Raw genomic sequence first — 27,468 nt, forward strand, 5'->3', positions numbered from 1 at the left:
TGGGTTCGTTTCCCACGGGGGGCCAGTATGAAAAATGTATGCACTCACTAACTGTAAGTTGCTCTGGATAAGAGCGTCTGCTAAATGACTAAAATGTCAAATAAAAAACAATGACATACAACAAAGATGATGTCATAGTTTAGATCAAATTCAAGTATCTTTTATGTAATTATTACTTTTTAGTAATTTAGGAGACACTATTATCCAGAGCGACTTACAGTAGTGAGTGCATACATTTTCATATTTGTTCGTATTGATCCCCCATGGGAATCTAACCCACAACCCTGGCATTGCAAGCACCATGCTCTACCAACTGAGCCACACGGGACCTGTATCTTCTGTGTGATAACGCTTTAACTGTCTCAATGATAATATAGAAGGTTGGCAATTAATCTGCATTCCGTTCCAGGGTCAGAGATTTTAAAAAAATCACTGGCAAACTTAACCTTGATGAGTGTGTGAATACATGAGAACAAATGTGTGTGCTTTAAGTCAAGCTGCTGCAAACCTTCCCAGTATGAAAAACTACAGGCGCTTTCGCAGTAAAAACTGCTGGAGTGTAGTCTGATAACCTTTTGTCTCACTCTACGCTGCAGTCATTTAAGAGGAGCTGGGTGATTCTGTTCTCACAAGTACCATTGGTGGTAGCAGCGGCCTAACACCCAGCATATCGGACTCTATGCTCTGAACTGCAAAGCAGAGTAACCATGGCCCCATTTATATGAGGTTCCAATTCTGGCCTACTTGGATCCTGACCACCCTCGGTCCCCGTAAGCGCCTTCACCGGTGGCCGAGTTGGGTGAGGGGTCACAGAGGTCCGAGTCAGTATCGGACTCACCTTCTGCGATGTAGGGCCTTACCTTGGCGCAGCGGGCCACGCCACTGAAATAGCTGTTGTTCAGGAAGTCCAGGTTCTCCTTGGACTGGGAGATGCTGAAGCCGCTGAAGGAGCGCTCCAGCTCCTCGTGGTCCACCGAAGGGATAGAGATGGACGTGTCGCTGTCTGGCTTGCCCACTCTCTCCCCCTCGCCACTGCCGTCACCTCCACCACCACCTCCACCTCCACCACCACCGCTGTTCCGGTGGGATCCCCGATTGCTCCCGTTGTGGCTTCCAGAGGAGCGCTCGTGGGCCGGTGGAGGAGGGATACGGACTAAGGAGGGATCACCTACAGGAGAGGGCGAGTTGCCCTGGCTGCGATGGTGGAACTCGCTGACAGTGTGCTGCTGCCAGGAGGTGGAGGGTGGGCAGTGGACCCCCAGACTGGAGCAGGCTGGCGGTGGGTCGAAGTTCTTCTGTCCGGTAGAGCTGTTGGATCGGATGATCTTGGTGATGGAGCCACTCTTCTCCATGTGGTCCACAGGGCTGTGATAGGGCGGTGCCGGTTCGGGCTCCTTGGACCCAAAGTAGGCGTCTGTCTCCGACTGGGGGATGCCCATGCGCTGGATGTAGATGTTCACCAAGAAGTCCAGCTTCCTTTCCATTGACATGATCTGCTCAGAAGGGAAGACACCATGGTGTGATGGACAGTTGGAAAGCCCAAGTGAAACAAAGGTATACAATGAATACTGACGTCACCAGATAACGGTATACCTTACCTGTTTTTCCATTTTCCCTAGGCGCCCCATCATGCTTGGGTCCTCTTCAACCCCACCGTCAGTGGTTCCTTTGGGACGGTCTTTATCTGTGATTGGAGTACCTCGACCAACAATCTGGTCAACTCTACCAATTCAAAACACAAACAGGTGACATCTAGTTTCAAGCCAATAGAGTTGAAGAAAACCTACTTGAAGTTGAGCTTAAAATTGACACAGCCGGCACCTTATATCACCTTAAAAAAAAAAAAAACGTACAGTACTATATTCTACTTTCAAATAATCATTGACCTTCAACTCAGGTCCACAGTACAACAAGTGGAAGTGTATAACCTGACACTATCTGATAGAGGAGTACAGGTGTTGAAAGGAGAGTGCCATACACTCGGGTACAGCTCTCGCCTGCCTAGCGCTGAGCACAGTGGGAGTCAGACGGGCTCATGCATGGGATGACATGGCATATGTTCAGACAACGGAGAGATATGGGGGGGGGGGGGGGGTGGGGGGGGGGGGTTTGGACATAGGTAGGGCCTTAGAGGATGCAGGGTTAGAGGGTTTTTTCTCATCTTTTATTTCAACTACTCATCAGTGCCATTCATGGGCTCTTGAACCCCAGCAAGACAATACAGCAACAAGTTACTTCAAGTTGACAGGTTATAACAAAGGTCTTAACAACCCTATGAAGTTGCTATTGATGGTAGGTTGTCATACATGGTCTGCTTCATAACATTGTTAAGCCAGTTGTCAAAAGTGTAAGGCAAGTTGTCATGACATGGGTTCTATGACTGCTGTGACAAAGGTTCGGTAGGTATATTGAAAGGTTCTGTAGGAATTATGAAAGGTTATGTAGGAATTATGAAAGGTTCCGTAGGAATTATTAAAGGTTCCGTAGGCATTATTAAAGGTTCTGTAGGCATTATTAAAGGTTCTGTAGTCATTATGAAAGGTTCTGTAGGCATTATGAAAGGTTCTGTAGGCATTATTAAAGGTTCTGTAGGCATTATTAAAGGTTCTATAGGTATTATGAAAGGTTCCGTAGGAATTATTAAAGGTTCCGTAGGCATTATTAAAGGTTCTGTAGGCATTATTAAAGGTTCTGTAGTCATTATGAAAGGTTCTGTAGGCATTATGAAAGGTTCTGTAGGCATTATTAAAGGTTCTGTAGGCATTATTAAAGGTTCTATAGGTATTATGAAAGGTTCTGTAGGCATTATTAAAGGTTCTGTTGGCATTATGAAAGGTTCTGTAGGCATTATGAAAGGTTCTGTAGGCATTATGAAAGGTTCCGTAGGAATTATGAAAGGTTCTGTAGGCATTATGAAAGGTTCTGTAGGCATTATTAAAGGTTATGTTGGCATTATTAAAGGTTATGTTGGCATTATTAAAGGTTATGTAGGCATTAAAGGTTCTGTAGGCAGTATTAAAGGTTCTGTAGGCAGTATTAAAGGTTCTGTAGGCATTATGAAAGGTTCTGTAGGTATTATTAAAGGTTCTGTAGGCATTATTAAAGGTTCTGTAGGCATTATTAAAGGTTATGTGGTCCTCTGTAGCTCAGCTGGTAGAGCACGGCGCTTGTAAAGCCAAGGTAGTGGGTTTGATCCCCGGGACCACCCATACACAAAAATGTATGCACGCATGACTGTAAGTCGCTTTGGATAAAAGCGTCTGCTAAATGGCATATTATTATTATTATTATGAAAGGTTCTGTTGGCATTATGAAAGGTTCTGTAGGCATTATGAAAGGTTCTGTAGGCATTATTCAAGGTTCTGTAGGTATTATTAAAGGTTCAGTTGGCATTATTAAAGGTTCTGTAGGTATTATTAAAGGTTCTGTTGGCATTATTAAAGGTTCTGTTGGCATTATTAAAGGTTCTGTTGGCATTATTAAAGGTTCTGTAGGCATTATGAAAGGTTCTGTAGGCAAGGCATTATGAAAGGTTCTGTTGGCATTATGAAAGGTTCTGTTGGCATTATGAAAGGTTCTGTAGGCATTATGAAAACTTTGAGTGAAGTGTTAATCAAATGTGTACACTTCAATGGGAGGTTGATTCAAGTAAAGTGTCACTGAAAAAATTGCTTGGACATATTGGATCAGCTATACTTATTGCCCTAAAGTACCATGAACCTTCTAAAAACCATCCACAACATCTACCCTAGATTGAACACTGACTGAGGCCTACTTATACAGATGTAGGATCTTAATTTGATCACCCTGTTGCAGGATAACGTTTCTGCAATGCAGGATATTTAAAACTTGTATTGTTTTGAGGTTTAAAAAGGCTTGTGAAGTTTGTAATTTCCACTTTGAAATGTCAGACTTGATTTTCCCTTAGGAAAAATTTATCAATCCCTACAAAAATGTCTAAATACATTTCCTGTTGCTGCAGGATTATTTTCCTGCTGTAGCAAACTGGCTCAAATTAAGATCCTACATCTGTAAGAGGGTTAGCAATGAACTACCATTTTAAACATCTGAATAAGAGAGAAAAATCCTCTGTAGAATAATAGTATTCACAGAACTGCTTCATAGTCAGGTAAAACATGTTTACCAATTTCCCAACCGTCCCAAGTGGGCAAGATTAGAAAACTATGCAAACTTCTGAAATGGACATTGTCCATCATGTAGCATGCTTCAATATGCCTCATGCCAACATGCATCCAAAACCGAAGAACATACTATATTGTTCATAGTCGCCTCATAGGTCATAGGCAGTAGCTGAATTTCGCTATTTTTATGTATAAGCTCTTCATTGTCAATGCATTGCAGGCGATTCAGCTCAACCCTTTTTTGTTCAGCTACTTGACTTGACTACTTACCTATATGAGCTTCTCCTATGTCCTACGGGAACATTTACCATATTCTTAACTATTGGATAAACCAAGTTAGTCTTATTTTCTGTCATTCTACTTTTATTAATTCTCTAGTAAAATCTATGCAGTATAGTGCAAGAAAAATGAGAATAGAAAAATGGCACACGTTATACACTATGTATTCAGCTGATCAGCACTCAAAGAGATAATATGACTCAATGAGTTTGAGTAGTTATTTACTGAGAATAACTCATTAATTGCTGCTTGCAGCAAGATGTTTGCCACTTTGATCAAGTCACTGCATCACACCGCTTTATAGACACCGCTAGTCACATGCTGTCACATACAGTAGGCCGAGCCAAAAAAAGGTTTCCGCTGCTTGTCAACAGAATAGATAAGGAACTCATAAGAAGCTCTTGATGAGAGAGAGGCAGTCTGGCGAGGGCTAACCTAGGAGAGTATTTGGGTGACTCTTTGGGTCCATCAGATGAATACTTCTTAAGGCGGGGAGTTGAAGGTCCATGGGGACCAACAATCATATCTATCCTGGCAGAGTGAATAGAGAAGACACATCCACAATGCAGGATGACGGCGCAACACGGACCAGTCCGACGAGCGCACATGAAATTAACGAAACCAAAACAACAGAACCAGGAGACAAAAGACAAGGACAAATAAGTGAAAATATATTCCAAACGTATTTTCCAAAACAAATTTTCCAAATGGATGTTTTTCATTTGGTAAAATAATCACAGACTATAGCTGTATGATATGACAGTGAAGCCATCATTTCAAAGAATAGTGAGGTGATTTTGATATAAAAATAATAATATTCTAAGTAGGAATATATTTACATACATGTGGTACCATTAGTAAACTCACAACATATGTTGTACTTATTCGACAACGTTGCCCCTGAGATGAGACTGAATGCTGAATGCTTAGGATATGACCTTATGTTATCTATAACAGACACTTACCATTAACAACTTCCCTTTCGTGAACTAAAACTCACACTTGACTGATTCACTGAATCCGCTATCTTCTCTTGTCATTATTGGGGTACAGTAGCCTATACCGTGATGTTGGTGGGACTCGGGAATATCATGAATTGTCGATCATCCTCTGATTCCTGAAATGTGTTCTCAGTAACCTACCTGGTTAAATAAAGGTAACCCTAGATTAGTCAGGTTGGTATTGTAATGTGTTCTCAGTAACCTACCTGGTTAAATAAAGGTAACAATATATATGAGTGTAGGTGGATACCTTTGCAAACACTACCGAACAAGATGGCCTCCCTGGCAGAAGGCAACATTATTTGACAGCGTACTCTAATCTCCTACATTGCGGAGTGACACACAGGTGAATGGTGTGTGAACACATCACTAGAGAGAACAGACATCACTAGAGAGAACAGACATCACTAGAGAGAACAGACATCACTTCAGAGGACAGACATCACTAAAAGGGACAGACATCACTAAAGGGAACAGACATCACTACAGAGAACAGACATCACTACAGAGGACAGACATCACTACAGAGGACAGACATCACTACAGAGGACAGACATCACTACAGAGGACAGACATCACTACAGAGAACAGACATCACTACAGAGAACAGACATCACTAGAGAGAACAGACATCACTAGAGAGAACAGACATCACTAGAGAGAACAGACATCACTACAGAGAACAGACATCACTAGAGAGAACAGACATCACTAGAGAGAACAGACATCACTACAGAGAACATTCATCACTAGAGAGAACAGACATCACTAGAGAGAACAGACATCACTAGAGAGAACAGACATCACTACAGAGAACAGACATCACTAGAGAGAACAGACATCACTAGAGAGAACAGACATCACTACAGAGAACAGACATCACTACAGAGAACAGACGTCACTAAAAGGGACAGACATCACTACAGGGAAAATACATTTACATTTTAGTCATTTAGCAGACGCTCTTATCCAGAGCGACTTACAGTTAGTGAGTGCATACATTATTTTTTGTATGACATTATTTTTTGTATTTTTCATACTGGCCCCCCGTGGGAATCAAACCCACAACCCTGGCGTTGCAAACGCCATGCTCTACCAACTGAGCTACATCCCTGCCGGCCATTCCCTCCCCTACCCTGGACGACGCTAGGCCAATTGTGCGCCGCCCCATGGGTCTCCCGGTCGCGGCCGGCTACGACAGAGCCTGGATTCGAACCAGGATCTCTAGTGGCACAGCTAGCACTGCGATGCAGTGCCTTAGACCACTGCGCCACTCGGGAGATTAACAATAGAGAACAGACATCACTACAGAGAACATTCATCACTAGAGAGAACAGACATCACTAGAGAGAACAGACATCACTACAGAGAACAGACATCACTAGAGAGAACAGACATCACTAGAGAGAACAGACATCACTAAAAGGGACAGACATCACTACAGAGGACAGACATCACTACAGAGGACAGACATCACTACAGAGAACAGACATCACTACAGAGAACAGACATCACTAGAGAGAACAGATATCACTACAGAGGACAGACATCACTACAGAGAACAGACATCACTAGAGAGAACAGATCTCACTAGAGAGAACAGACATCACTAAAAGGGACAGACATCACTAGAGAGAACAGACATCACTACAGAGGACAGACATCACTACAGAAAACAGACATCACTAGAGAACAGACATCACTAGAGAGAACAGACATCACTAGAGAGAACAGACATCACTAGAGAGAACAGACATCACTACAGAGAACAGACATCACTACAGAGGACAGGCATCACTACAGAGGACAGACATCACTACAGAGGACAGACATCACTACAGAGGACAGACATCACTACAGAGGACAGACATCACTACAGAGAACAGACATCACTACAGAAAACAGACATTATGGACATTAAAAACAGGAGGACACAACAAGGCATGCAGTGTAACTGTAACCTAACGTTCTTATTGAGTGCTGTACCCAGGGATCTAAAAGAGTGGCAAAAGACTGGTTTCAGAGAGAGAGACTAAGAGCGAGATAGAAAGAGAGAGGGAGGGTATCTTGCCTGGACTGGAGGTTTTTGATGCGGGCCAGCATGTCTAAGTGGCCGGCTGAATACTGCTCTATGACATCCATCACGTCGTATGGCCGCAGGCTCTCTTTGAACTTCCTCTTGGAGACCATGAACCTCATAATGCTGAGGAGAGAGAGATGTTTCAGATATGAACACAACCTCAAGGGGACATTTCATAGATGTATGGTCATTCTACTAGCGTTGGGGGGAATTATGTGGGGCATGAGAATTCTTAATCAACTTTATACATGTCTGTATAACAGTGTAAACCGATTTCCCCAGATTGAGTATACTAGTGCAGGACTGAAAAATAATACAGATTTTAAAAAAAATACAGATTGAGATTGTGACCTGACTAGGATTGCAAAATTACAGTAATTTCTGTATCTTTCCCAAAATTCCCAGGGTTTCCAGAAATACCAGTTGAAAGAGTCCCAGAATCAGGAGTGAGTAAGCAGGAAATATGGAATCCACCAATCAGGATTTCTGGAAACCCTGGGAATTTTGGGAAAGTTAGACATTTTGCAACACTAGAACTGAGCCAGACCCACTCTGAAAGACAACACTTGTCTTGGCTTACCAAATGGCCCTGATGGAGACCTTGAGTCCGGGAGTTAAGTCCTGAGGGACAAACTCACAGTGGCAGCTCTTATTGTCGTCCGCTATGTCCTCACCAGGGAGGCTGGCTTCTACGAAACACAACAAGCACATGAGAGCTCCTGTGTTAGCGTGTTCCTGTGGGTTGGGGTGGATGGAAAGGCTGAGCTGTCGGGGTGGATGGAAAGGCTGAGCTGTCATCTGCACTCTCATTCCATCTTTTATGATGTCAGTCTGCATGGAACCAAGCGAAGGCGAGGCACGGCCATTAACTTGCACAGCCCAGGGTTACAGTGTGGGATTGGGAGCCGGGTCAAATCGAGGGCAGGTTAATGGCAGTGTCGGTTCATCTCATTGGCCAATGCAGGACAAGGTAAAGGAAAAGAGGGGGGGTGGGGTGGCCCAAAAATATCTACAGTACAAAACATGGATGCTCAATAAGCAGCTATAAACAAGCTATAGCAGGACAGCTAACTCTGTGATCAAATTATCTTTCTATATCTTGAACTAAATTAATAGTGGAAACAGTGCAACAGTATACCAGTGTAAACCGGCCGTACTGTATATCATTCATTATATTTAGCATCAAAAATTTCTGATACTCCTTTCTGTATCAAACTTTTCTATGTGCGGCTGAGTCACTGCACTTACTGTCCGTTTGACTGGAAGGCAGGAGCAGAGGAGTGTGGATATTGGCTTGTGCAGTCACACATTTCACTTTCAATTATTGTAATGGATTGGTTTTCTATTTTGGGGCTCTAAAAGGTCAGACTCAAGTTGGTAATTTGCATCAGTGGGAGGTTCAGACTGCACTGGTGAAAGGGCTGAGAAAATCTCTTCCTATATATTTCAATGTTGGTGTTGTATTTGAAAGGGTATACAGTAGATTTCTCTCTTTTTAAGACCATAATGTTTTTATGGTGTGCCAGTGGCTTTGTTTTTCTGTGGTTCTGTGTATCTATGTAGTATGTATCTTGTATGAGTATCTAGTATGACTATCTACTATAATCAAGTACTGTACGTCTGTGTGAACTTGGAACTCAATAAATATAAAGCAGATGTCTGTATTGACAAAAAAATTTGAGCTTGAACTTGCCTTATGAAGGTGTCAATATTTTTGGGCCACAGCATTGACCTATCCCAGTTTCACTCCAACAGCTAAAAACATTGTGCTCCTAATGCCAACCAAACTACAGAGCCATGAAACTGCAACACATCTTCCCCAACATGGCTTCCATTTTAAGGGGAGGGAGGGGAACAAGTGTCACTGTTCTGTAGTGCTGTGTTTAAGGGCCCATAGTGGGCGCCTAAGACTGACTGACTCTGTGAGATTGGACGGCTTCCTTCATGCAGGTTAGAATGCAACAGCGGCAGCCATTTTGAGTTGAGTGCATGGCTTTTGGGCTGCTTGCTAGGAGTTGGAGTGGGCTATTACGGAAATGATGGGACCCGCCCACTACTGTGCTCATGGAATGGGTCTTAGAGTTGGGCATGCATTCTTTTGCTTCTATCATATAAACAGTCGTTGCTATTTGTTTTGATCTGGTGGCCATCCCCCTAGCAGACATGGGATGTTTTCTTACTGATTAACCCCTCCATTGCTGCAAAGGAGGTGGAGAGGAGGAAAATACAATACATTAAAGCTGGTTAAATAGTGTGTGGGGGGGGGAATGAACAAAAACAGGCTTATTAGGAACTGAAATACAATATGATGTAAAAGAACCAGAGGGCAGTGGTGATATTCAGTTGGGTATCTTGTCATGTATTACACAACCTCTCTGAAGGTACAATGCAGGACTGTTGGGTATTTCCAGATCTGCATTGTGAAGAGGAGGCATGATAAGTAAAAATTATGGGAATCTCTTAAATGTAGTTAGGTACAGTAATTAGTGGAATTGACTGAAGAGGAAAAGGACTGCAGCAACAAGAAGCTTGATTCCGCACTAGGACTGAGAGATTAGGAGATTACACTATATTATTTGCTCCACTTATTACAAACGGGCAGGGAAGAACATTTGGAAATAATTGAAATTGCAAATGCATGCTAGAAATAGGGAGTTTTTACTCATAGCAACCTCTTAATTAATGTACATTGTTGCTGTATTGTACCTTCAGGAGAAGAATATACCATTTCCACTCAAATCCAGGATCTAAATAGAAACTGATACAGTGAGGGAAAACAGTATTTGATCCCCTGCTGATTTTGTACATTTGCCCACTGACAACGAAATGATCAGTCTATAATTTTAATGGTAGGTTTATTTGAACAGTGAGAGACAGAATAACAACAAAAAAATGTCAAAAATGTTATTAATTGATTTGCATTTTAATGAGGGAAATAAGTATTTGACCCCTCTGCAAAACATGACTTAGTACTTGGTGGCAAAACCCTTGTTGGCAATCGCAGAGGTCAGACGTTTCTTGTAGTTGGCCACCAGGTTTGCACACATCTTGCAGGCGCTGCAGGATTTCAGTCCTTCACGGCATAGTGTGTTACCAATTGTTTTCTTGGTGACTATGGTCCCAGCTGCCTTGAGATCATTGACAAGATCCTCCCGTGTAGTTCTGGGCTGATTCCTCACCGTTCTCATGATCATTGCAACTCCACGAGGTGAGATCTTGCATGGAGCCCCAGGCCGAGGGAGACTGACAGTTATTTTGTGTTTCTTCCATTTGCGAATAATCACACCAACTGTTGTCACCTTCTCACCAAGCTGCTTGGCGATGGTCTTGTAGCCCATTCCAGCCTTGTGTAGGTCTACAATCTTGTCCCTGACATCCTTGGAGAGCTCTTTGGTCTTGGCCATGGTGGAGAGTTTAGAATCTGATTGATTGATTGCCTCTGTGGACAGGTGTCTTTTATACAGGTAACAAGCTGAGATTAGGAGCATTCCCTTTAAGAGTGTGCTCCTAATCTCAGCTTGTTACCTGTATAAAAGACACCTGGGAGCCAGAAACCTTTCTGATTGAGAGGGGGTCAAATACTTATTTCCCTCATTAAAATGCAAATCAATTTATAACATTTCTTACATGCGTTTTTCTGAAATTTTTTGTTGTTATTCTGTCTCTCACTGTTCAAATAAACCTACCATTAAAATTATAGACTGATCATTACTTTGTCAGTGGGCAAACGTACAAAATCAGCAGGGGATCAAATACTTTTTTCCCTCACTGTAAATATGGAGGCAAATTCATGTCATCAAGTAAACTAACCATTCTGGATAGTGCATTCAAATAACATTTCGTATGTGTTAACTGTTCAACGTTTACATTATTTATGCATCAAGAAAACTATTTCAGGATCATGAGATCGGCCTGATTAAATAATCAATTTTGGGAAACCAACAATTCAATTAAGGTGCTACTTTAATCATGTTGATTTCATTCAGTCAACAGTTCCCATATTGTGATGTCATAATAAAGCAGTGGGCATATTCATTTATATAATTAGAAAAGAGGAGGAGCACTGCTTATCTACATAATATGGGGATATCAACCATATAAAACATGTATCACTTTTTAAAAAAAATCTCTGATCTCTGAAAATTATCCTTTGGCATCCATTGAACATTATCCAACAACCAATCATTTAAAAAAATTAAAAATAGAAAAATGCTTTTATGAATACTGAATATCTAAATAAAAATAATACAAAGATTTTGGTACCAATTCCTACAAATACCATCTTCATAACGCATTATAAGCACATCTATAGTGCCTATACTTCATAAAGGGGTTAAAAATGCTTTATGAATAGGGTATTCATAGAAAGTGTTACCAAGATTGTCATACTATTTGCAGTCACTTATTGTACCTCAAAATTGTGAAAGGGCATGTTGTGATAAAATTGTAATTTGACAGTAAAAATCCCTACACTGCAATGCAGCAACCAGTGATAATGCTGTGGAAATCTGCATTGTATATACAATAAGCTAGCTAGCAAACTCAATCAAAATGTCACTCTCTGAAAATCAGGGTTCCAAAGCCGTTTAAGCTATGGCTACACATGAGCATGACCCAACTGATACAATTCTGGAAATCTGCTAACTTTTTCAGCACTATACAAATTGCTATATATCGGTCCGATTTTGAGCTTATTCCACTGCTCACATACAATGGCTTCCGAAAGTATTCACCCCCCTTGGCATTTTTCCTATTTTGTTGCCTTACAACCTGGAATTAAATTAGTTTTTTGGGGGGGTTTGTATCATTTGATTTACACAACATGCCTACCACTTTGAAGATGCAAAATCTTTTTTTGGGTGAAACAAACAAGAAATAAGACAAAAAAACAGAAACCTTGAGCGTGCATAACTATTCAACCTCCCAAAGACAATGCCACCTTTTTAGAGCCACCTTTTGCAGCAATTACAGCTGCAAGTCTCTTGGGGTATGTCTCTATAAGCTTGGCACATCTAGCCACTGGGATTTTTGCCCATTCTTCAAGGCAAAACTGCTCCAGCTCCTTCAAGTTGGATGGGTTCCGCTGGTGTACAGCAATCTTTAAGTCATACCACAGATTCTCAATTGGATTGAGGTCTGGGCTTTGACTAGGCCTTTCCAAGACATTTAAATGTTTCCCCTTAAACCACTCAAGTGTTGCTTTAGCAGTATGCTTAGGGTCATTGTCCTGCTGTAAGGTGAACCTCCGTCCCAGTCTCAAATCTCTGGAAGACTGAAACAGGTTTCCCTCAAGAATTTCCCTTTATTTAGCCCCATCCATCATTCCTTCAATTCTGACCAGTTTCCCAGTCCCTGCCGATGAAAAACATCCCCACAGCATGATGCTGCCACCACCATGCTTCACTGTGGGGATGGTGTTCTTGGGATGATGAGAGGTGTTGGGTTTGCGCCAGACATAGTGTTTTCCTTAATGGCCAAAAAGCTAAATTTTAGACTCATCTGACCAGAGTACCTTCTTCCATATGTTTGGGGAGTCTCTCACATGCCTTTTGGCAAACACCAAACATGTTTGCTTATTTTTTTCTTTAAGCAATGGCTTTTTTCTGGCCACTCTTCCATAAAGCCCAGCTCTGTGGAGTGTACGGCTTAAAGTGGTCCTATGGACAGATACTCCAATCTCCGCTGTGGAGCTTTGCAGCTCCTTCAAGGTTATCTTTGGTCTCTTTGTTGCCTCTCTGATTAATGCCCTCCTTGCCTGGTCCGTGAGTTTTGGTGGGCGGCCCCCTCTTGGCAGGTTGGTTGTGGTGCCATATTCTTTCCATTTTTTAATAATGGATTTAAATGGTGCTCCGTGGGATGTTCAAAGTTTCTGATATTTTTTTATAATCCAACCCTGCTCTGTACTTCTCCACAACTTTGTCCCTGACCTGTTTGGAGAGCTCCTTGGTCTTCATGGTTCTGCTTGCTTGGTGGTGCCCCTTGCTTAGTGGTGTTGCAGACTCTTGGAGCCTTTCAGAACAGGTGTGTATATACTGAGATCATGTGACACTTAGATAGCACACAGGTGGACTTTATTTAACTAATTATGTGACTTCTGAAGGTAATTGGTTGCACCAGATCTTATTTAGGGGCTTCATAGCAAAGGGGGTGAATACATATGCACGCACCACTTTTCCGTTATTTATTTTTTAGAATCTTTTGAAACCAGTTATTTTTTTCATTTCACTTCACCAATGTCCATTACATGAAATCCAAATAAAAATCAATTTAAATTACAGGTTGTAATGCAACAAAATAGGAAAAACGCCAAGGGGGTTGAATACTTTTGCAAGGCACTGTATGACAAGATATTGTACAATAGCACTAGTCGAACAGTGCCAAATCAGTAGATTAATGTCTTCCCCCAAAGGAAGGATCAATCTAATGTCACATACTTGAACACATTATGTGAATAGTGTTACAACCTTTCAGATGAAACATTTTGTAGGTTTTGTCATAAAGTATTTATTTTATCATATCTACCGATAATTTATCTCAAAACTGCGCTATTTAACATGTAAGAATGTAGCATCACTGGTTTAAAAAAAGGTGTGCAAAATGTTAAACTGTTGCTGCATTAAAGCTATGGGCAGTGGAAATCAGTAAACGCAGCATCATAGCGCCTTCATAAGGCTGCCATAGGAACGGCATAGGGCTGCCATAGGAACGGCATAGGGCCTGCTATAGGAACGGCATAGGGCCTGCTACAGTATACCATGACATGTAAGCCAAGTGGGCATTATGAAGTGGTGAAATGTACATGTCGTACTTGCTTTGTAACAGTGTTATGTCACTTTGTGTAACCGTAATGACATATCATGACAGGTTTTATGCCATCATTTTATATCACTATGATTTATGTCATGATCATGTTATAGAGGCATTATGTCAAGTATTTTTGTTTGATAGCCTGGGAATCCAAACTGAAGCCTGGGAATCCAAACTGAAGAGCTCTGTTTTCCTAGGCTAATAATTTGCATGACATAACGGAAATATCAAAATATGTCAGTAACAGTCATCATCATAAACTGACATAGATTTTTATAGCTTGTTACTGGGTTTATATGATCTCTTAAGCATGCTATTAAATGATTGCTGCAATTGAGACCAATAGTTTGGCCACAGTTATCATCTAATGGCATGAGACTGAAATCCATGAGAGACTGATATGCACACTTGTCTTTTTGACACTCATTTTACTCCATATAATGACTTTAGGAAATTGTTTTAACCAAAATGTATATTAAATATTGTCCGATTGAGAAATGTTGATCACCAAAACTGATGTGTGAAATCAGATTTGGACAAATTTCATTTCCAAATCATCTTAAAGTTACTTTATTGAGCTACACAATCAATTTGACACTTTGGGATGATTTAGACATGAAACTCAAGCAAGCATCTCATTAGTATTCAAAGTAGATGTTTTTATGATGTCATATTCAAAAACAAAAGACAATCAAACAGAAAACATGAAGGTGATGCCATTGCCAGCAAATATATCAACTTTATCCTGCACTATACAGTATGTTCACCTCTTTACAGCTATTTGTCAAATGGCATCATCTTTTTTCAAAGATGAAGGGCTGGTTGCTCAGACACAGATTAAACCTAGTCTTGGATTTAAAAGCACTTTTAATGGATATTTTCCATTGAGCTTTTTAGTCCAGGACTAGGCTTCTGTGTCTGGGGAACCAGCCCAAAAAGCATACCAAACCAAAAACATGATTGCATATCTGTACATTAGGCAATGAGTCCCTCTATATATTGTTTATCGGTGTGTTGATCGTGGGATGGTGCAACAACCCTCCCCATTTGCCTGACCTGGGGAGCTCTTGTGTCTGAATTCTTCATCCTGCATCTCAATCAGCACTTTAGCACAGCGTCAAACAAAGAAACGAAAAGGAATCGATGAGGATTGCGTATTGCCAATCATGCATAAAATGCATGTTTTCTGTCAAGGTACAGAGAAAACATCAAGAGCAACAATTGCATCAATACAGACACACTACTCAGACAGGATATGTTTAACATAAATACCTCATATAGCTCAAACATATGCTGCCATGCTGTTCATGATAAATATATACGATTAATTAGCAGTATCACTTTAACACTTAAATATCTAAACACTATATAGAGGTGGTCACCATACCAATACTATATACTGTGTGGACAAAACATTAGGAACACCTGCTCTTTCCATGACATAGACTGACCAGGTGAATCCAGGTGAAAGCTATGATCCCTTATTGATGTAACTTGGTAAATCCACTTCAATCAGTGTAGATGAAGGGGAGGAGACAGGTTGAAGAATAATGTTTAAGCCTTGAGACATGGATTGTGTATGTGTGCCATTTAGAGGGTGAATGTGCAAGACAAAAGATTTAAGTGGCTTTGAACACGGTATGGGTAGTAGGTGCCAGGCGCACCGGTTTGTGTCAAGAACTGCAACGCTGCTGTGTTTTTCACCACCCAAAGGACATCCAGCCAACTTGACAACTGTGGAAAGCATTGGAGTCAACATGGGCCAACATCCCTGTGGAAGGCTTTCTACACCTTGTAGAGTAAATGCCCCGACGAATTGAGGCTGTTCTGAGGGCAAAAGGGGATGCAACTCAATATTAGGAAGGTGTTCCTAATGTTTTGTACACTCAGTATATATACTGCTAATAGGATTGTTATAAGACTTGTTATGAACTCATGAGTTCGACATGAAACTGTTTTATAGAGCTATATCGAGGACAGTGGTTATGGTGCTGTCATTATCAGTTCAAATGTTTGTTATAACTTGCCATAGTGTAATGTAGCTAACCAAACCCTTATTATAGCATTAAGTAGCATTATGACAATTTCTGTAACTTTGATGTCCCCTAACTTTATATATATCAACTACATCAGCAGAACATAATCACCACACTGTGCCTTTCTCTAATTGTACTGTCCGAAGTCGGTTTCAAATAAACCAAACAGCAAGGAAACACAGATTCTACAGACAATAGAGAGCAAAGTATCAAAAAAATGGGCACAATAGATACAGTACATAATACAACGGTAATAGTTGTACCATCTGAACGCTCACATCACAACAAACCCATTGCCAAGATGCAACACTAAAGCCATGAAGAATAACACATCATTCAAAAGCTAGACTAAACTCAACATATTAAATACCACAGAAACACATTGTGTAAAGACACTAAGGTACTCCTACCTTCCGAGTTTTGGCGCGAGGTGGCTCCCTTGATGCGGAAGGCTTGACGTGCCCGGCTGCGTTCGCCGAAGCTCCAGCTCTTGGGCACTTTGCTGGGGCTGTCTTCATTGCTGTTGTCTCCGCTGGGGGACCGGCGGATGGGTTGGCCCTGGCTGGGGCCCTGGGGGGAACCTTTCCCTTTGGTCCCCGAGCTCCGGGGACTGGAGAACACACGCTCCTTCAGGCTGACCTTCTGACTGGAAGGGGTCAGAGGGTCAAAAGATGTTGAAAGGAGTTATGTCCTGTGATTACAACTTCAGCAATACAAGTCTGTGTTTTTCTGTGTATTCATGCAAATTCTCATTTACCTAACTGACCTATATGTAGTTATGGTAAGCAGATACTATTGATGTAACTCGTTGTTTACCATGTTTTGGTATTGCCTTCATTAAGGCCCCAAGTGAATATTGTCAATGGAGTATCATCATCTTTAAATTACTAGGCAGTAAGTAATCAGTCAAATAAAGTTTTTCAATAAATCTCCTCATTTTATTGGGCTTGTCTAAAACACTAACAGAAACACATAATCCTGTCTTTTTCTCATTCACAAGCTCAACATATCTGTGGCCATATGACTGAATCGCCTGAGTAAGCACATGCACGACCTATGAGAATGGTCACGTGCACTACCTATGAGCACGTGCACTACCTATGAGCATGGCCAGGAGTCCATCAGAGGACAGTGTCAGGGCACAACTGTCCCCCACTCATAAATAACGTTCTCATTGATGTCAAGCCATCATGCATCATTAGTTAGGAATTGGATGGGTTAATATGAGTGTCAGTAGGTAAGCCTCTGTGTTGTTGTATGTGTCCTTGTCTGCTTCCCAAATGGCACCCTATTCCCTATGTAGTGCACTTCTAAGTAGTGCAGTATATAGGGAATAGGGTGCTATTTGGGATGAATCCCGTGTATACAAAGCAGTTGGTCACCTTGCTGGTCACTTTGGAACTAACCGGAAATTTGGGTTGGAGATTTTTTTTTACGTTGTTGTGAAATAATGTTTTGAAACTGACCTTGGGGAGGGCTCCGTTTGGGCTTCCTTTCTGTTTGGTCAGGAAACACAAAGTTGCACACACACACACAAACAAACACAAAAACAGAAACACACACAAATGCACACACATTCAATTGTCAATAGTCTGTCAATCTCAAGCAAAAGTCTGATTGTATTGATGCTATATTTTCCATAATGTTATAATGACAAATTGCATTTTAGGAGGTGATGAATTCAGATTGTTTCTGACCTGAATGACAGTCCCGACTTGCTCTTCAGGTTTCTTAGGAGATCAAGTTGATTTAGCGGAGGGATCAGTCTACTTAGAAAAACAAGACGTGTCGTGTTACAGGGAAGCAGAAAAAAGCATTCCACAGCACAGCTTCACTTCACAGAATGCAGTCAACATGGGCCAGCATCCCTGTGGAACACTTCCGACACCTTGTAGCGTCCACGCCCTGAAGAATTGAGGCTGTTCTGAGGGCAAAAGAGGGGTGCAACTCAATATTAGGACGGTGTTCCTAATGTTTTATACACTCAGTATATATTATTCAGGATGCAATCAGTGCCATCTATGGGTAGTAGGCGATATATTTCCTTCTTTATTTTGTGTACCTCCCTCTCCTTACCAAAAGCTTGAATTCTGGGAGGACGTTTTCAATTGCCTTGTAACCAGAACTAAGATGGCATTTTCCTTCCATGTTTAGAATGCAGATAAGAGAATATATGACACAATATAAAAAAACTGCAATAACTATCCAATTCAGTCATCTTCCAACATTTTATAATAGATGCTTGTCTTCCGTAATGTTCTGTTCAATTATAATTCACTGTTGACATACAGCCTTTGCATCCAATTAGACCCCTCAACTTTCGAAGTAGCCTGTTGTTCCATATGAGACATCACATAGCACACTTTAATCTAAGACTTGCCGTATCCAATGAAACCTGTTCTGCAGATTATGTAAAAAATACCCAGTCCTTTGGCCTTGGGCCCGCCATGTGACAACCAGATATGGCCCGCCATATGACAACCAGATATGTCCCGCCATGCGAGAACCAGATATGTCCCGCCATGCGACAACCAGATATGTCCCGCCATGCGACAACCAGATATGTCCCGCCATGCGACAACCAGATATGGCCCACCATGCGACAACCAGATATGTCCCACCATGCGACAACCAGATATGGCCCACCATGCGACAGACAGATATGTCCCGCCATGCGACAACCAGATATGTCCCGCCATGCGACAACCAGATATGGCCCACCATGCGACAACCAGATATGGCCCACCATGCGACAACCAGATATGGCCCACCATGCGACAACCAGATATGGCCCACCATGCGACAACCAGATATGGCCCACCATGCGACAACCAGATATGGCCCACCATGCGACAACCAGATATGGCCCACCATGCGACAACCAGATATGGCCCACCATGCGTCAACCAGATATGGCCCACCATGCGACAGACAGATATGGCCCACCATGCGACAACCAGATATGGCCCACCATGCGACAACCAGATATGGCCCAACATGCGACAGACAGATATGGCCCACCATGCGACAACCAGATATGGCCCACCATGCGACAACCAGATATGGCCCACCATGCGACAACCAGATATGGCCCAACATGCGACAACCAGATATGGCCCAACATGCGACAACCAGATATGGCCCACCCCGGTAGGCATTTTTCCCTCTATCAATCAATACTCAATCTCAAGTCAGACATCTAGACATCTAAGAGGTATACTACAAATCATGTTCAATGAGTTAACCAGCTAACTTTGATATACAAAAACTAATTGCTACAGATTTTCAGGTTCATTAAGAAAGCTAAACTTCGATATGTGTTTTGGATTATTAAGACAATTAGACCATACCCATTTCAAGCTTATCTTTCAAAAAAAATAAGTAATGTTATTTCAGAATATTTAGGCAAGTTAGCTGGCTAACTCATTGATCCTGCGTTGTAGTATATCCCTCTGGCCTAGTAAATTAAGATAAATAACTAAACACAAACAGTATGCTTTGGCAAGCATGTCAATGTCACCAAATTGTTACAAACCAACGGAAATTGTGAACCATAATTCATCCAAATTGAATTTGAAACGGAACAGAGGGGAAAGCGTCAGTCTTTTTTATTTGTCTCACAACGTGTGTGTGTGTGTGTGTGTGTGTGTGTGTGTGTATGTGTCCATTATGGTATGCTGTGCCATGTGTGTGTCTGTGCTATTCCGTGTGTGTGTGTGTGTGTGTGTGTGTGTGTGTGTGTGTGGTGTGCATGTGTGTGTGTGTGAGCATGTGTTACCGGACATTGAGTGGGGGGTAAAATGAAATGGAAATATAAGGTCACTGGTGTGGTGGGCTCCATAAAGTAAAGGTCTAGGTGGCATTTCTCCTCTCTGACAAAGCAGGAAAGGCCAGGCATCAATCAAACATTTTAGGTGGACATCAAAAAGCTTGCACTGCCAGACCCTGACGACATGAGATAAATAATTATCGTAAAACACAGTCAGTGCCTGCCTGCAACAGCACCCATCTAATACTGAGCAATATGTTGAAGTCAAAGAGGGAACAAAACATCCAAACTGATACCAGTTACACCCCGACATGGGATTGGAGCTGTGGTTTCACATATTCCAAAGACGCCCATTCCAAATCTGCTAAAGTAGGTGTGATTTGCATCTCATAAATTATTTATTTTCACAATTTGCATACAGGCTAGAACGAAAAGCAAGTATTATAATTAGTCTCAGGTGGTTGGTGTTGACGTTTTCTGGTTCGTATTTTTGTAATAGAAACTAGTTTCAGATAGTTCCGATTTTCTCTCCCCGTTTAGGTTTGTTTGATTCTGTTCGGTTCCTAGTGAGTACCCTACTATTCCAGACAAGCAGCACCTTGGAAAACCACACCAGAAAGGGGCGTAGATAAAAAGCTATTTTTGCTAATGACAATCCACCTCTGTCTGTCAACACATGATCTCGTGGGATGAAGTGAGCTTGTGCAGTTTTTCTTCCATAAACAAATACAAAGACCACATTAAACCTTGACATTTCCTTTAGAACTTTATCATACGTACATTTCTATAATAAATACCATCCTTTTGAAACGAATCCATGTGGTAAAATGTAATGTAATATAAACGTCCTGTGGTTCAGTTGGTAGAGTACGGCGCCATGATACGAAAATGTATGCACCTGCTGTTGTGAGCCACTTAGGATATAAATTATTTGTCATTTATTATTATAATGAGGTATTCGTCTATTGGCTTGGACTAAAAATTCCATCGGGCCCTTAGCCTCTATCAGGTAAGTGCCAAAATAAAGGAAACACTTGAGTAAATGAGGGATACAACGTATATTGAAAGCAGGTGCTTCCACACAGGGGTGGTTCCTGAGTTAATTAAACAATTAAAACATCCCATAATATTATTTTGGTTACCATGGCTAGAAGAAGAGATCTCAGTGACTTTGAAAGAGGGGTCTTACAGGAGCATAGGGGGTTTAAAGGGTGTGTGTGTGTGTGTGTGTGTGTGTGTGTGTGTCTCAGTCACCTCGGGCCTCATTTATCAAAGATGTGTGCACACAAAAAAGACTAAACCTTGCATGTGCCAGTTTTCCTGCAAAGGTTGGTATATATAAATGTTTAAATTGATGGGAAAGTGTATTTATCTACACGCAAACCTCAAACCATGCATGGGCACAACTTGTAGAAGGCTGATCAACTGTATTGCAGGCAAATAGGCTTATTGTTTGTTTGGGGGAAATGGGAGATGTTTGATGCACAGGAATTCTAATAAGGGTAGGCTAATAAAAACATTAAAACATAGACCTAATGATAAAACAGATCCATTTGCCCGTTGGTAAGGAGATTGCTTAGCAGCATGTCATATAATATATCTATTTACTGTAGGTCTAAATGATAATCATATTACAGGACATGTCTCTCCTTTTCTAACATGACTGGTTTATTCCCGCTAAACAACAAATATTAGTTTACCATTTATCCGTTGCTCATTCAATAGCCAAGCATGCTTGAAAGTAAATACACCGGTAGCCTTGACAGTCTTTGGCAGTATGGGTAGGCTACAGTGTTGCTGTGAGATTGAAGCGTGACATCATTGCCTAGCCTATTTAATCTCAGAGCCAATACCAAGGCAGGAGATAGATTATTATGTTTCTATTGATAAACAAAATATTGAACAACAATTCTTATTTTGCATAGAAGTGTGGGCTGTAGCATTTACTTTTAAATAGTTCGAAAGGACGATAAATCTTTCAGAATGCGCGGCCAGTGTTTGGCACTCGCTAGTCAGCATGCATTCTTTATTTGAAAAAGTCACTGCAACATTCTGCCCACACCGCTACAGAATTGTGATCTAATTTTCTATTGCGATTTCTTTTAGAAACGATCGTAGTCCAGTTCCAACATCTCCAAATCATACAGCAAATGATAGTGGTTTTGTTACCATAAACAGGTGAATGGAGGGTGTTTTCCAGGCGGGGTTGTAGCACTCGTTCACGAACCCACAAATATAGTATGTATCTGATTTCTCAATGAAAACATGAATATATGTTGCGTGCGACAGTTTGATAAATGCCAATAATTTGTGCCACACGCAAATCCTACAATCTCCACATATGCCAGAATTTAGTACGAAATGTACACTTGTAGAATCTATACCAAGGCGCATTGAAGCTGTTCTGGCGGCTCATGGTGGCCCAACGCCCTATTAAGACAATTTATGTTGGCGTTTCTTTCATTTTGGCAGTTACCTGTAGATCCTGATTAGACATCTACATTAACCTTCAGATTGTTATTACTATAACTAAACTTCTATTGACTTGGACCAATAACAATCAATCAGGCCCGTAGCCTCTACATAGATGCTGATTAGACATCTTCATTAACCTTCAGATAGAGGGGAAAGGAATGTGCAAAGGTCAGAGTGGTGGATCGATGGAGGCAGCGATAGCTGGATCCGTCTCAGCTGACACCGGAGAGGAGCAGACGGGGCCAATTTAAATCTAGGTGCTGATTTACTATATATCAATACCTGTACATCGGCGAGGATACGGTGCGTTCGTAATAATCCCACGTCGACTCCAGGTCTGGCCGGGTGAGATTAGTGGCATAGAAGCGCCATGCGGCCTGAGGAGAGAGAGAGAGAGAGATGACATAGAGGAGCGAGAGAGAGACAACACAATTAGACCCAACCAAATCATGAGAAAACTAAAAGATAATTACTTGACACATTGGAAAGAATTAACAAAAAAACTGAGCAAACTAGTATGCTATTTGGCCCTAAACAGAGAGTACACAGTGGCAGAATACCTGACCACTGTGACTGACCCAATCTTAAGGAAAGCTTTGACTATGTACAGACTCAGTGAGCATAGCCTTGCTATTGAGAAAGGCTGCCATAGGCAGACCTGGCTCTCAAGAGAAGACAGGCTATGTGCACACTGCCCACAAAATGAGGTGGAAACTGAGCTGCACTTCCTAACCTCCTGCCAAATTTATGACCATATTAGTGTGATGAGGTGTGAATGACGGAGTCAGGCGCAGGAGGTAAAACACAGAAATCCAGAGTTTATTCAGTGTACATGAATAAAGCGCAGCAAGCGTCAAAACGAAACTAGCACAAGGGAAAAATCCACCTTGTCTACATACAAGGAAAGAGTAGCTCAACCGAGCTACTCACTCTCACAATGAACAATCACTCAAAGGACAAGGGGGCAGAGGGAACACTTATACACAGACTAATGAGGGAATGAGTACCAGGTGTGTGTGATTGACAAGACAAGACAAATGGAGTGATGATAAATGGAGCGGTAGTGGCTAGTAAGCCGGTGACAACGAACGCCTAAACCTGCCCGAGTAAGGAGGAGGGGCAGCCTCGGCTGAATTCGTGACAGTACCCCCCCCCCTTGACGCGCAGCTCCAGCAGCGCGCCGACACCGGCCTCGGGGACGGCCAGGAGGACGGGTGAGCAGGGCGAGTCAGATGGCGACAATGGAAGTCACTCAACAGAGAGGGATCGAGGATATCCCTCACCAGGACCCAGCACCGTTCCTCCGGACCGTACCCTTCCCACTCCACGAGGTACTGAAGGCCCCCCACCCGGCGCCTCAAATCCAGTATGGAACGGACAGAGTACGCCGGCGCCCCTCGATGTCCAAAGGAGGTGGAGGGACCTCCCGCACCTCAGACTCCTGGAGCGGACCAACCACCACCGGCCTGAGGAGAGATACATGAAACGAGGGGTTAATACGGTAATCAGGGGAGGGTAATAACCTATATGTGACCTTGTTGATTCTCCTCAGGACTTTGAACGGCCCTACAAACCGCGGGCTCAGGAACACCGACCACTCCCCCGGCCAGTCCTGGCAATAGGACCTCAGGAACCTACCCACATCCTGATTTACCCGTTCCACCTGCCCATTACTCTCAGGGTGGAACCCAGAGGTCAGGCTGACCGAGACTCCCAGACGTTCCATGAACGCCTTACAAACTTTTGACGTGAACTGGGGACCCCGGTCAGACACTATATCCTCTGGTACCCCGTAGTGCCGGAAGACATGTGTAAACAGGGCCTCCACAGTTTGCAGAGCCGTGGGGAGACCGGGCAGAGGAAGGAGGCGGCAGGCCTTCGAAAAGCGGTCCACAACGACCAGGATGGTGGTGTTCCCTTGAGAGAGAGGCAGATCAGTTTAAAAAATCAACACTCAAATGAGACCATGGTTGTTGTGGAACTGTTAAAGGTTTTAACTTACCCGCTGGGAGGTGCCTTACACTGGGCGCACTGCGGTGGAGATGGATCTGTGCGTAATGCCTGCGCTATATCCGCGTCCATTGCCCATACTACCAGCGCCACAATGCATGAGTCTGGCAGTATGGGGGTATTGTCTCTGGGCCTCTCCTCTGTATTATACAGCTGGGACAGTGCGTCTGCCTTCACGTTCTTCGTACCCGGAATGTATGACAGTGTGAAATCAAACCGGGTGAAGAATAGGGCCCACCTGGCCTGGTGAGGATTCAGCCTCCTCACTGCCCGGATGTACTCCAGGTTACGGTGGTCTGTCCAGACGAGGAATGGGTGTTTAGCCCCCTCGAGCCAATGTCTCCACATGGTCAGAGCTCGGACAATAGCCAACAGCTCCCGATCACCAACGCCGTAGTTCTGCTCCACCGGGCTGAGCTTCTTTGAGAAGAACGCACTTGGGTGGCGTGCCCGAGGGTTGAGACAGGACTGCTCCCATCCCAACCTCGGACGCATCCACCTCCACTACAAACGGTAGTGATGGATCGGGGTGGGCCAGTACCGGGGCCAAGGTGAACAGTTCCCTCAGGTTACTGAAGGCCCTGTCAGCCTCAGCAGACCAGCGGAGCCAGGACGGCCCACCCTTCAACAGAGATGTAATGGGAGCTGCGACCTTGCCAAATCCCCGGATAAACCTCAGATAATAGTTGGCGAAGCCAAGGAAGCACTGCACCTCCTTTACCGTGGTTGGAGTTGGCCAATTACACACGGCTGCAATGCGGTCTCCCTCCATCTCCACACCTGAGGTGGTAATGCGGTCTCCGAGGAAGGAGACGGACTGCTGGAAAAACATACACTTTTCTGCCTTAGCATAAAGGTCATTTTCCAACAGTCGGGCCAGTACTTTGCGAACCAGGGACACATGCTCGGCGCGCGTAGCGGAATACACCAAGATGCCATCGATGTAGACCACTACACCGCGACCAAGCATGTCCCGAAACACCTCGTTCACAAAGGACTGGAAGACTGAGGGAGCATTCATCAAACCATAGGGCATCACCAGGTATTCATAATGCCCCGTGGTTGTGCTGAATGCTGTCTTCCACTCATCTCCCTCTCGGATACGCACCAGGTTGTACGCACTCCTGAGATCTAATTTAGTGAAGAAGCGCGCTCCATGCAATGACTCAACCACTGATGGAATGAGGGGGAGAGGATAATTAAATCTAATAGTCTCCTTGTTCAGTGGTCGATAGTCAATTCACGGGCGCAGACCGCCGTCTTTCTTCTTCACAAAAAATAAACTCGAGGAGGCGGGTGAAGTGGAGGGACGTATGTACCCCTGGCACAAGGACTCGGTGACGTACAGTGGGGAAAAAAAGTTGTCAGCCACCAATTGGGCAAGTTCACCCACTTAAAAAGATGAGAGAGGCCTGTAATTTATATCATAGGTACACGTCAACTATGACAGACAAACTGAGAATTTTTTTTCCCGAAAATCCCGAAAATCCCGAAAATGTAGAATTTTTTATGAATTTATTTGCTAATTATGGTGGAAAATAAGTATTTGGTCACCTACAAACAAGCAAGATTTCTGGCTCTCACAGACCTGTAACTTCTTTAAGAGGCTCCTCTGTCCTCCACTCGTTACCTGTATTAATGGCACCTGTTTGAACTTGTTATCAGTATAAAAGACACCTGTCCACAACCTCAAACAGTCACACTCCAAACTCCACTATGGCCAAGACCAAAGAGCTGTCAAAGGACACCAGAAACAAAATTGTAGACCTGCACCAGGCTGGGAAGACTGAATCTGCAATAGGTAAGCAGCTTGGTTTGAAGAAATCAACTGTGGGAGCAATTATTAGGAAATGGAAGACATACAAGACCACTGATAATCTCCCTCGATCTGGGGCTCCACGCAAGATCTCACCCCATGGGGTCAAAATGATCACAAGAACGGTGAGCAAAAATCCCAGAACCACACGGGGGGACCTAGTGAATGACCTGCAGAGAGCTGGGACCAAAGTAACAAAGCCTACCATCAGTAACACACTACGCCGCCAGGGACTCAAATCCTGCAGTGCCAGACGTGTCCCCCTGCTTAAGCCAGTACATGTCCAGGCCCGTCTGAAGTTTGCTAGAGTGCATTTGGATGATCCAGAAGAGGATTGGGAGAATGTCATATGGTCAGATGAAACCAAAATAGAACTTTTTGGTAAAAACTCAACTCGTCGTGTTTGGAGGACAAAGAATGCTGAGTTGCATCCAAAGAACACCATACCTACTGTGAAGCATGGGGGTGGAAACATCATGCTTTGGGGCTGTTTTTCTGCAAAGGGACCAGGACGACTGATCCGTGTAAAGGAAAGAATGAATGGGGCCATGTATCGTGAGATTTTGAGTGAAAACCTCCTTCCATCAGCAAGGGCATTGAAGATGAAACGTGGCTGGGTCTTTCAGCATGACAATGATCCCAAACACACCGCCCGGGCAACGAAGGAGTGGCTTCGTAAGAAGCATTTCAAGGTCCTGGAGTGGCCTAGCCAGTCTCCAGATCTCAACCCCATAGAAGATCTTTGGAGGGAGTTGAAAGTCCGTGTTGCCCAGCGACAGCCCCAAAACATCACTGCTCTAGAGATCTGCATGGAGGAATGGGCCAAAATACCAGCAACAGTGTGTGAAAACCTTGTGAAGACTTACAGAAAACGTTTGACCTGTGTCATTGCCAACAAAGGGTATATAACAAAGTATTGAGAAACTTTTGTTATTGACCAAATACTTACTTTCCACCATAATTTGCAAATAAATTCATTAAAAATCCTACAATGTGATTTTCTGAATTTTTTTCCCTCATTTTGTCTGTCATAGTTGACGTGTACCTATGATG

The 27,468-nt window shown here is 42.9% G+C and overlaps 1 protein-coding gene across 2 annotated transcripts in view; it reads right to left on the reverse strand.

Moving 5' to 3' along the window:
• Nucleotides 1–740: 740 nt before the first annotated feature.
• The window catches only part of LOC311133652 (potassium voltage-gated channel subfamily KQT member 2-like), a gene marked incomplete at both ends in the record, with an annotated part of 64,196 nt that continues 37,468 nt past the window's right edge, over nucleotides 741–27,468 (reverse strand). The window contains 8 exons of one of the 2 annotated variants that reach the window (XM_084167183.1): nucleotides 741–1,493; nucleotides 1,599–1,722; nucleotides 7,494–7,625; nucleotides 8,083–8,191; nucleotides 16,756–16,991; nucleotides 17,812–17,841; nucleotides 18,043–18,111; nucleotides 22,872–22,966. In XM_084167183.1, the coding sequence (XP_084023309.1) occupies nucleotides 741–1,493; nucleotides 1,599–1,722; nucleotides 7,494–7,625; nucleotides 8,083–8,191; nucleotides 16,756–16,991; nucleotides 17,812–17,841; nucleotides 18,043–18,111; nucleotides 22,872–22,966 (1,548 nt within the window). Of the gene's footprint in view, nucleotides 1,494–1,598; nucleotides 1,723–7,493; nucleotides 7,626–8,082; nucleotides 8,192–16,755; nucleotides 16,992–17,811; nucleotides 17,842–18,042; nucleotides 18,115–22,871; nucleotides 22,967–27,468 lie in introns of both variants that reach the window. The other variant, XM_084167182.1, reaches the window with a different exon arrangement.

Source organism: Coregonus lavaretus, assembly GCF_964263955.1.
Source record: "Coregonus lavaretus genome assembly, chromosome: 8".
Lineage (NCBI taxonomy): Eukaryota > Metazoa > Chordata > Actinopteri > Salmoniformes > Salmonidae > Coregonus > Coregonus lavaretus.